Source organism: Coptis chinensis, chromosome 6, assembly GCF_015680905.1.
Source record: "Coptis chinensis isolate HL-2020 chromosome 6, ASM1568090v1, whole genome shotgun sequence".
In the NCBI taxonomy this organism is placed as follows: domain Eukaryota; kingdom Viridiplantae; phylum Streptophyta; class Magnoliopsida; order Ranunculales; family Ranunculaceae; genus Coptis; species Coptis chinensis.
This window is the reverse complement of record NC_141461.1, coordinates 26482214-26494182: the sequence shown is the minus strand read 5'-3', so window position 1 is coordinate 26494182 and position 11969 is coordinate 26482214. Positions and strand designations below refer to the sequence as shown.

General features: G+C 38.9%; 1 protein-coding gene across 1 annotated transcript; it reads left to right on the top strand.

The window, feature by feature from the left end:
- The first annotated feature begins 10138 nt into the window (after nucleotides 1–10138).
- On the top strand, nucleotides 10139–11396 carry LOC147492353 (uncharacterized). The gene is made up of 2 exons (XM_086567479.1): nucleotides 10139–10427; nucleotides 10501–11396. The coding sequence occupies exons 1-2, from the start codon at nucleotides 10139–10141 to the stop codon at nucleotides 11394–11396; spliced, it is 1185 nt and encodes a 394-aa protein (XP_086423605.1).
- Nucleotides 11397–11969: the final 573 nt, after the last annotated feature.

Below are 11969 nucleotides of genomic sequence, written 5' to 3'. Positions count from 1 at the left end.
GTGGTATTGTATTCAAGATTGCATTCAACTAGACTTCTACTGTCCTTAAAATGCATACACATGATAGAAAGATTGAAAAGCAACCAAAATCAGAGAAAAAGGGCCAGCAATCATCACCGTAACTCGGTTCTAATACATAAGTCATCTTAGCAAACATGCACACACGTTACGGAAACCAGCAAGCACATAATTCACCCATAAGCTCATTGTATATAACTATGGCAGTTTATGGAAACCAGTTTTTTCCAATAGTTATGGCAGTTTATTAGATTTACAATTTTTTCAATCAAAATAGAAATAGTTAAATTAAATACACTCTGAGAGAGAGGAAATCTCATTGTATATAACTAAACCAAGTGCCTAATAAGAGCCTATTATGGTGGAGATGCAAGTGCAAGTGCAAATGGGGATTTAGTGACGTTATGTTCAAATTTCACTCCTTAGGTTCTTATAAGAACAAAACTGAGAGGACAGATGATCCTACAAGCAGCAAATGCTTGTAGCTGATGTTCCCATCAGCTCAAAAAAAAAAATCCATCAAGTTAATATGATACAGAATAACAGAATTACAAATACTAAAAAATGCTAGCAAGATGATTTAGAATAACAGTATAGAAACAACTGAGGTGACGAGGATATACCTTTAGCTGAATCTAAAGATGTGTAAAGGTATGCTCTAATTCACTAGTGTTCAATATACTTTCCATATTTTTGTATCTAACATGTGTTTCGTGTTGTGTGCATGTATTGGATTTTTGTCGCTTTCTTTATTGGTTCTGTGCAATTTAATCTGCGAAGGCTTTTACTGTATTATATTTGACCGTTCCTCGATATTGAATATATGAAATATATATCTCAGGTTCAAAGGGCATGATATGGCGGGCCTTGTTCATATCGGGGGTAGCAGAGTAGTGATCTTGATCCCCAAGTAATCCATAGGTCCGAGGTAATTCGTTGTCTATTCCACTTGTTTACCGGCATAATCACTTCAAAATAGAAAGTGGCACAAGAACTTCAACTAGTGAATGAACACAGAGAAGTTGTCATCACCCGTGTAGTTGAATAGCTTATCGTATGACATTAATCTTGTTCACCTTAGATCAATAGTATCAAGATTAAATTCCCTTAGCATATGAGTCCTTATATGTGCATTTATTAATTTCTGGGGAAGGGTGGGGGGGTGGGGCTGGGCTGGGAGTTGATCTTTTAGCTTAGATAGTTGACAGACTTTATCTTAGACCTCTCGGCTATAAAGCCGCCTTGGGCTCAGGTTCTGCTTCCTGTTTTATATATGTTACTTGGTAAATAGTTCCCATATATTGGAATGGTTCCTGTAACTCAAACTCTTATATTATGAGTTGGTAATTGAAGTGACTTCTACTCTTATACACGGATGAACTCTTTCATCATTTCTAACTAATAGCCACAACTCTGCAGATGCATTTGTATTTTGTTTTCTTTAGTCAAATTTTCATATAATCTGATTTTGCATAATACCATAATTATCTTAGACTTGCTTAATTTTTTTTCCAACTAGTGTACCATGTGTTGATATCGATCATCTTGCCATTACACTTTATTTCTCAATGCGTTTCTTTATATATACTTGATGGTTATTCTTGTCTTTATTTTATGGTCTACAATTTGTTTTATACTTACTTTTTCTTCTGCATATACTATTCTGATGGTTATTTGTTCCTAAGATTAGTATCTCTTATTATTTATTCACCAGTTCAATCAAACATGGGCCTTCTTCCATATGCAAGTTTTCAAGTGAAAAGTTCGTAACAAAAAGGGTGGTTTGGTATGGCACCATCTATGTACAATTTCCTATAACGGACGCATTGATGAGATACTTAATTGCGATAAACCACTTTAGGATGGAGATGGAATGTTGGAGATGCTGAATTTGGTAAAGTCATCCCCTGGTCAAGTAGATGTGTATTTTTTACTTGATGAAGCTCCTCGACTCTCCTACCTTTAAAATTAAAGATTGTACATTTCTTTTCTTATGAGTTTTGAGACATCAAATTTAGTCTTATATGTAAGCAAGTACATATGTAGTATTTTGTCTAAGTGTTTAGAGAGTAAACAGTTAAAGTTGCATTTATCTCTACTTTTGGATGTCAAGCTTTTGTAAACGTCAAGTTATCTTGATATTTTGGTATTTTAATGGAAATTTGGTGCAAAATGAAAATGAAGTTGTGAAAGTGTGATTTGTGTGCTTGTTACAACAGGTTTTAATGGAAATTCTTGCAGGTGGGAAAAAGAACAAAAAACAAATTCCAAAAGGACGGCCATGGGCGGGATGTAATTTCATAATTTTTGAAGACAACAAAATAAACTACGCAACCGCCAAAAACCATCGAATATTTTCAATTAACCATGGCTTCAAGCAGTTGTATTATTTGAAATTAACTACAGCCGTAAACTGTCGATTTATTTAAATAAAGCAACGGTTAGTAGCCGTCATTAATGAAAACGATAGCGAATTTAAGGACGGCTATTGCGATGGTCGATAGCCATCATTTTAAACCATTTAGGACGGTTAGTGGCCGTTGCAAATTGAGAATTCTGACATTGTGTTAGTATTGTAATATCACTAAAGAAAGGCTACCACAAGCCTCCACCAGCCTCGAATGTTCGAAAAGCTTTACTAGAACTTTTCTGGTGAGTTATTCTAAAGACAGGGAATGCCTAGATTGGGTCTTGTTCAGTTAAGATCTCCCGTAGAGAAACTACTAATGAAATATATTAGACCTTGCCTCTAGATAATCTACAACAACTAAAAAAACACTCGAGACCTTTCTTAAATATAGCTATCAATTGTTCAAAAGTTAAATTCTAAAATATAGCTACCAATTGTTCATAACTACTAAAATTGCATTACAACAAACAAAAGTTCAATTTTAATCTAAAAAATATACAAGCTAGAGAACATGAAAAGGCTACCTGAAATAAGTTTTCTGACTTCAACCTATTTTCCTTGTTGCAAGTGTTTAAGTTGAGGACTGAACCAAGTTTTCAAACACACTCTATTACATTAAGTTGCAAAGATCGAGGAATCAACAAAATTAGCCAAAATAAAATAAGACATATAAGGTTCTCACTTGTAAACTCAAAACCCAAATTCACACGCACACGTCATAAACAAGGCACCACTTACAATGCTGAAATCGTACAAACCTTAATTGACCTAAAGAAAAGTGAAGGAAAGATTCATACCATACTTTTCTACTTTCAGCAACACTTTTCTATTAGCTAGTGATATCCATATCCAAAAAATTGACTCAATATTTTAAAAGTCGGTCATTTTTTTAATATCTTCTTAGCAATAGGGTCATGGTTGGGAAACTAAGGTCTCCCTTCTATTTCAATATGCTCTAGCAAAGAGAACCATATATAAAAGCTGACTCAAGTATGGAATGAGCCACCACTCTTCTTTCTTGATATCATAACTTTACATGTATAGTCATGCAATTTGTTCTTTAACTGATAATACCAATATTTTTACAATAGTATGGCATGGTTCATATATTGCATAACAAGAATATTAAAAGGCAACGCTATTCCCATAGAAAGATTGATATTATTGGAAGAGGAGAAAGGGTGTGAGAAATATCTGTTGTGGGAAGTAGGGAAAAGTAACAATGGAAGAAGAGAATGCTTATTGTTACTACTGTGATCAAGAGTTTGAAAATGAGGATGTACTTGATAGGCATCAGAAATCAACCCATTTCAAATGCCAGCACTGTTATTAGCGGTTTTTAAGCGTTGGTGGAATGGCTATTGACGTTATTCAGACTCACAGGGAAACTCAAACTACTAACAATAACTCTTCAATGGCACCAACATTAATTTTCACCAGGACTGTTTGAAACGTGACCTGTTGTGCCGTTCAAGGCTCAAAACTGAGTGTTGTAGTCCATGAACTTTGACTCCGAGGAAGCTCATTCAGTTATAGAATGCGTTAAGGGCTCTTAAGGAGAGAGAGGGGCAAGGCTGCCTGATTCTAAACAGGTTAAGACACCATCTGGGTTATAGTATTGAGGGAGGTGGAATAGAAAATTACGTGAATCAAGGCCTACTGCGTCCCGTCGATGATTGTCTTATGGATGTCTTGAAAAAGATACCACAAGATGTTTCATCAGACAAGTCCTCTTGATTGACTAATTGGTAATCTTGTATGTTATAGCTTCGACCTGAAGTCGGCTACCGATAGGTGTTAGTCTATCTCTTTGAAGTTATGCAGGTCTTGATCGACCTGCTGTGCCGGTCAAGGCTCAAAACTGAGCATTGTAGTCCACGAACTTTGACTCCGGGGAAGCTCATTCAGTTATGGAATGCGTTAAGGGCACTTAAGGAGGAGAGATAGGGGCTAGGCTGCCTGATTCTAAACAGGTTAAGGCACCATCTGGGTTGTAGTATTGAGGGAGGTGGAATAGAAAATTCTGTTAATCAAGGCCCGCTGCGTCCCTTCCATGATTGTCTTATGGATGTCTTGAAAGGGATACCACAAGATGTTTCATCAGACAAGTCCTCTTGATTGACTAATTGGTAATCGTATGTTATAGCCGACCGAAGTCGACTAACGACAAGTGTTAGTCTATCTCTTTGAAGTTATGCATATATTTCACTTATGTTAAAGCTTGGACTGAATAGCTTTACCTTAATAGCAAGCCGGTCTATGGATCTAGGTGAACCCGAGGGTTTGAGTCGGAAAAAGGCTGGGGAAGAATTACCCAACGGGGTTTTGAGTTAGACGGATCGATGTTCAAATCTCAATCGACACTAAACACCAACCCAATCGAAATCTCCCTCCCCATACTATGGGTTTGGTGGTGATAGAAAATTCGGTTTTCCGATCTTGGCTTTCAAAGACAGTAGGTTTGGTACGGGACGAGCCGGAGGGGTATAGATGGTATAGAGGAGAAGACCATAGGACGGGACCGAGAATAAGTTGGGATTTCTATCCGAGACTTGACACGACATATGAATCCTTATTCCATAACGAAAGAAAGTGGATGGATCTTTCGAAGTGTTGGGTGAATCCACACTCCCCACCAGTGATTTTTTTCACCGTTATAAGCAGTATCTGCAACTTCGGCCCCCACTTCACCATGCTCTCAATCAGAAAATACAGATGTCACATTTGTTAACTATGTTAACTCTAAATCCTGCGCTTCTGGTCCAAATAATGGCCGTCCTTCAATCGACCCCCTGCCATTGACATCTAACAGAGCCCCAACATATCTGGAAACTAAATCCCTCTATCTAGTTTGGGATGATGAAGTCTTCTCCATGGAGGAAAACAGAGCACTTGACATGCATGTCAAACAAGAAGAAGCTTGCTGTTGAAAGTATGGGGTGGGTGAAACTAGCCAGATGATTGTCCTTGATGCAGCAGATAGAAGGATATTGGTGTAGGCCTATTTTGGGTTCCCGCGGATATGTAGGTTGTAAATTTTATGGACTGAGTCCACTGAGATCTGAGGGAGCAAAAATCCATATACGAAAGTAACTATATTTAAGCTGCAAGGTGACATTGTATTTGAGGAAGGTCACAATATTGTTGTTGTATCTTTATGAATGCTATAAGCTGAACCAAGAATAAAAATGGACGACTAAAGGTCGTCGCAGAACTTTTACATAAGATTGATATTGGAATAGAATACACGCTAAAATTCATTCAAATTGAAATATAAAGATTTGTTCTTTATATCACAAATCAAAAACAAAAACAAAATACCCAAAATCAAAAGCAAAGAAATATATCTTACCCATTTGTAGAGAACCCCAATTCGAAAGCAATTCTACTGGCTCCACAAATCACTGCAAAGAACACCAAAAATTCCACTTTAAAGCTAAAACAATCAATCAAGACAAGAAAAAAAACAAAACAAAAAAAAAAAAACCATTTCAACTAGGGCAGGGAACAAAAAAACGAAGCTTTTGATTTTGTTATCGCTTCAATTCTTTTCACCTCAGTAAAGTCAGAAACGGTGGATGTTGAGGGTGGAGGAGAGATAAGCTTTGAAGATGTGGAGAGAAAAAGGATGAGTTTTGGAGATGGAGGAAAGAAGTTTCGGTTTAGATGGAGAGATCGAGAGACGACAATCTAGGGTTTTAATAGGTTTTGTTTTACGGTATTTCTAATTTTGTTATGATTTGGATTTTGGAGCGGGAACATGAAAACTGTGAATAAAATAATATTTGCAGCCAAAAGCGAATATATCCGCCCAAACCAGAGCCCATTGGCAACATCGAAATCGTCACAACAAGCGCATACACATAGTCTATCCCGGAATTACCAGTGACGGCAAGGGGGTTGCAATAGATATTTAATCTATAGCAGCACCACACTCGTTGCCAAAAATAAACATTATCAATTTAATTATTTATCATAAATTTAAGCAAACAATTTTGCAACGCTCAAGGCGTCGCTCTAGGTATTTCCCAAAATGAAAATTCTATTAAGACGGATGACCTTTAGCAACGCCACACGGTGTTGTAAAAGATAACTTATTGCAACAAATTTTAGGCGTGGCAAAAGAGTGCGTTGCAACAGACCCCTTTTGTTGTAGTGCATGTGAAAATCCAGTTGGACTTTGGGTTTCTGCTATATTTTGGGCCAAAATGTAATATGTTTTTTTTAGAGCAAACGGTGACTGGTAATTAAACAACAACATTGACCATAACTAACAGCTTTCATTAAACTTTTTCTTGAGCCAAAAATCCAAAATAGGCACCAATGCACCATGAAGATTGGTGAATGCGACTTGCTTTGCTACCAGACTTTTCAAGTCCCAACATAAAATCAACTTTTCGGCTAACCAGTCACCATTGAGTGAAATGTTGGGAAGGCCTTTTTGTGCATGGGGCTACTTTTACCCAAGGCCGAAAATTTCAGGATTTGAAGATATTTCGGACCTTCCCAAAACAAATACATATTGGAAAAATAAAAAAATAGGATTGATATATCATTTTTGCCTATTTTGGTGATAATATTTAAAAAAATAAAAAAATCAAGATATATTGGAAATATTATCGATATATAACGATATATATCGGGATATATCGGTCAACTATTAACAAAATCGGTTAAAAGTCAAAATGTCCAACTAAGTCAAACGATATATATCAAATATGTCGGAATATATCACTGATATATATTTTTATATCAGTTTTACCGATATATATCGGTTTAAAATTAATTTAATTTTTGGAGCCGATATTTCAAATATTTCGAAATCAGTAGGCTGAAAAAACGATAAATATCGGCAAAAAATCAATTTTTCGACTGATATTTTCAGCTCTGCTTTTATTCACGATTCAAGCACTTTGTCTACAAAATCAGTACTTCCTACTTTGGGTCAGGCCCACATAAATCATATATACAAGGGGATGGTTATATGAACCTACTTTGGGTCAAGCACTTAAGGTTGTATATATAGTGAATGTGTGTTGTTAATGGGGACCAAGGGGTGGGCGAGTGGGCGCGATATAACATAAGTCATGTTTATGATCCTGTGCTCCAAAACTTTGCCGCTTTTAGTTAAAAAGTTCTTAGACAAAGCTTTCTTATCTTCTACATCCTATTTCCCTTTCCTATTCAGGTAAAATCCATCACTGCCTAACAGTGAATGTTCTAAATAGTTCAAGGAAGAAGGATCTCTTTCTCATTCCTAGCTCCTTCTTGCAGTCGGGTAAAATCCCTCACTGACCTACAGTGAGTGTTCCGTATTCTTTCAGAAAAGTTGGCACATTTTGCTTAACTTTGCTTTCAGGGAATTTCTACAAGAGATACAGCGCGATTTTGAAAAAGGGAACTGCTCTCTCTCTTTTTAGGGTCGTTAAGTTTCTTTCACTTCAGGTTAAATTCTCTACCGTCCACAGTTGAGTTTTGAAGTGAGAAACTCTTTCCTGGATAGTTTCATGCCTTCTTCCTGTTTGGGTAAAATCCTACATTGTGTACAGTGTTAGTTCTGAAACAGGGAGAGTTCAAGTATGGATCTATCGGAGTTCGAATTGCCAAGAGGGCTGGCTCCGTTGAACGCTGGTTCGCGGGAGACTCTTGAAGGGAATAATACAAGAAACATAGAATCAGGGGATGGGCTGACAGGTAGACAACCCCTATCTTATGCAGAGGCGACAAGGAAAGCCATACCCCAGCAAGATGATTTGGAAAAGCTTTCGGAACCTGAGAAGATGGGGGATTATCCTGCGATAACCATCCCAGAGAGAGCACTTGAGAAGGGTCTGCAATTTTGTAAACATTGCCTCGTTGGTAGGATTGACTTACAAAAAATATCCATTGACAAAGTGCGTACCCTCGCAAAACAACTCTGGCAGCCCACAGGAGATTGGCTAATCACGCCCATTGGTAAAGGGTATCTATTTCTTCGATTCTCCAATGCTGAGGACCTTAAGCGAGTGTGGGCAAAAGGTTCATGGGAGTTTGATCACATCCCGATGCGGTTAAATCAATGGACTCCAAATTTCTGTCCGGATACTCAAAGACAGACTCATGCTTTGGTATGGATTAGATTTCCTGGTCTTGGGCAGGAATATTGGGAACCCGAGGTGCTCAGGTCAATTGCTAGGGGGGTGGGATACCCTATGCAGATCGACGATAAAACTCTTAACAGAGAATATGGTTATTATGCCAATATTTTGGTGGACGTGGATCTTTCAGAATCAATCCCTGACCAAATTTATGTGCGAACAAAGAATTTTCAGTTCTGGCAAACGGTTGAGGTTGGGAAACTGCCAAAATTTTGCAATCATTGCAAAATTGTCGGACATCTTGTCACGGAATGCAGAAAGCTAAAGGGAGATTTGCGAAGTAATATTGGAAATGAGAAACGAGATAAAGAGGTTGTGAGGGATCAAGCAGGCCGAGGTGACAAGGCTGTCCATAGAACTAGGAAGAATAAGGGGAAGTCTTCTTCTCAGGCAGATATGAACAAACAAGGAGAATGGAGGGCTAAGTCTTCAGAGACACCAAAAGAGCTCACGGTACAGAACATATTCGAGGGTTTGGATGTCGAAGAGATTCTCAACATTGTCGACGATAATGTCACAACACCAGCTGTGGAGAATGGGATATATGAGGATGGACATGAGGCTCTACCAATGCAAGCTGGGGATGTAGCAGCGGAGGGCATCCCCAGTGGACCTCAACATCAACAAGAAGTTTTCGATAAGAATACTACGGAGGGCAATGCACAGTTAGAGGCAGCAACAGTGGAAACCATCTCAGAAATGAACATGCAACAGATAAATCCGATAGAGAGGAACACTGATAATAACAATGGGCTATCTACAACTCTGCGCACTTCAGTAGGTGGTGGCAGTCCTTGTTCCAATAACCCAGAAATCTCCCCTGGAAAAAGACTAGCGGATTCTGAGGCAGATAAGGTCTTCATTATGTTAAAAAGAACAAACAAGGATTCCAACCTTGAGGAGAGACCTCCAGATCCCAATAATTCTCCACCACTCAGGTGGGCTGACTTAGGAGATGATGACAGGAATGATGACCCAGAACAGGATGGAGATACCTTCATGGACGCGAGCCAAGAGACGTCTCATGATGATCAAGCATATCCTAGCAGAGGTGTTTACAAGCCACAATGGCAGATTCAGTGAGACAACTCCCCTCCACGAGATCTAGATCACTTAACTAGGTCCCATGAAGGGATTTCTAATCGGTTTCCGACTTTTCAACAATAAATCTCCAATATTCACAATGAGATGCATATATTGGAATATACGAGGTATCATGAAATGATAAGTCACAAAATCGACTTTCTAAGTTGATTCACAAATGGGATCCGGATATTATAGGTATTCTTGAACCTATGATAAAGGCGAGAGGACATGTCAAAAATTTTCTTCAGGTCAACGGGGCTGAACACATTTTCCTCGTAATTCAAGACATCTTGGATACCCATCTTTGGCTTTTTGGAAAGTCTCTCTTACTACTCCTACTATCTTTCACTGCTCTCCGCAACAGCTCACAGTAGAGGTAGAAGGGACGCTTATTACAATAGTACATGCCCATTGTATATATGTACAAAGGAGACATCTATGGGCTGAATTGCAAATCATCAGCTCCTCCAACCTGCCATGGATGGTCATGGGGGACTTCAATGCCTATCTGAGCTATGGGGATAAAAAAGGTGGTAACAGACCCTCATCAGAGGCCATGAATGACTTCAGAGAGTGTATCAGCTACTCTCTTCTGATGGAAGTACCGTATCAAGAATTTCACCATACTTGGTGGAATAAACAGGTGGGAAGTTTCAAAATCTTGGGTAAATTGGATAAGATTTTCTGCACCGTCCTTTGGGGAGCTAAATACCCAGGCTGGCAATACAAAGTGACCAACAGACTATGTTCTGATCATACTCCTCTGGTCGGGAGAAGTATAGACATCCCCAAACCAATGAATATCCCTTTCAAGTTCTTTAATATGTGGTGTGATCATCCCTCCTTCAGAGAACTGGTGCAACAAAGCTGGGAAACTCCCATCATGGGACACTTTCGATTTATATTCTTACTCGAAGTTGAAGAGATTGAAAAGGGCTCTGAAAACATGGAACAGGGAAGTCTTTGGCAATATTAAGGTGAAGGTTGAGGAAGAAACCAAAATCCTTGAACAGATGCAGGAGCAGTTTGATCAAGGAAACATGTCGGAGGGTTTCACTGCTCTCATGGTGGACCAAGAGAATAAGGTGGAGATGTTATTGGAGCAAGAACAGAAATTCTGGAGACAGAAAGCTCGAGCACAATGGGACAATGACAACGACAGAAGCACCAAATTCTTTCATGCCCAAGCAAATTTGAACAGATGTAGATCTACGATCACTGATATGAAGAATTATGAGGGGGTCGCTATGGACTCTCAAGAAGAAATTGGCTCCTTCCTAGTGGCGCATTACTCAGAGAAATTTAAAAAGGTGGAGCATGATATCGATTGGGATCTTATTGCCTCCATGCCTCAGATTATCACGGAGGCTGACAACGGTTCTCTCTCCACCCAACCTTCAGCAAAAGAAATAAAATCCGCAGTTTTCCAGCTGAAAGCAGATAGCTCTCCAGGACCTGATGGTTTCGGTGGGTGCTTCTACCATCACTGTTGGGACATTGTGCAACATGACCTTGTCAGAGCTATACAATACTTCTTCATCAAAGCGAGACTGCCCATGGGTTTTAACGCTAACTTCATAGTCCTAATCCCGAAAGAGAAAAATGCAAACCAGGTGAAGAAATTCAGACTATATCGCCTATCTAACTTCATTTATAAAGTGATCACTAAGATTCTTGCCATGAGATTATCTCCGTTTTGCAGAAAGGATCATCAGCAAAGAGCAATATGGGTTCATCCCAAATAGGAACTCCCAGCAGGCCATTGGACTAGCTTCCGAATTGATTAATGAGCTTCAAACTCCTAGATATGGAGGTAACATCGCCATAAAGTTAGATATCTCGGCTTTTCGACACTATGGATTGGAACTTTCTTTGGGCGGTGCTACAACAGGTGGGATTCGGAGACAAATGAATTCAATGGTTGAAGGGAGCATTCGCAAGCAATACTTTATCAATATTGCTCAACGGGGGTCCACAAGGTCACTTTACTGTAGAAAGAGGTCTCAAACAGGGCGACCCTCTCTCTCCCATGCTTTTTGCCCTGGCGAGAGGATTGTCTAAGCAGGTCAATCAGCAAACTGATCCAAAAGAAAGAGCTCTCTCATATGGTGGTCAATACAAAGTACTGTAGCCCCTCACATTTGATGTTTGCAGATGATGTATTTCTATTCAGCAATGCTAATATGAAAGGTATCAAGAATCTGATGAAACTTCTGAATCGATATCAGGACTCCTCGGGGCAGGTTATTAATAAGGAAAAATGCAAGATTTTTCTTAGCCCTATGTCTAACAGAAGAAAGGCTCGTATTCAGGGGGTG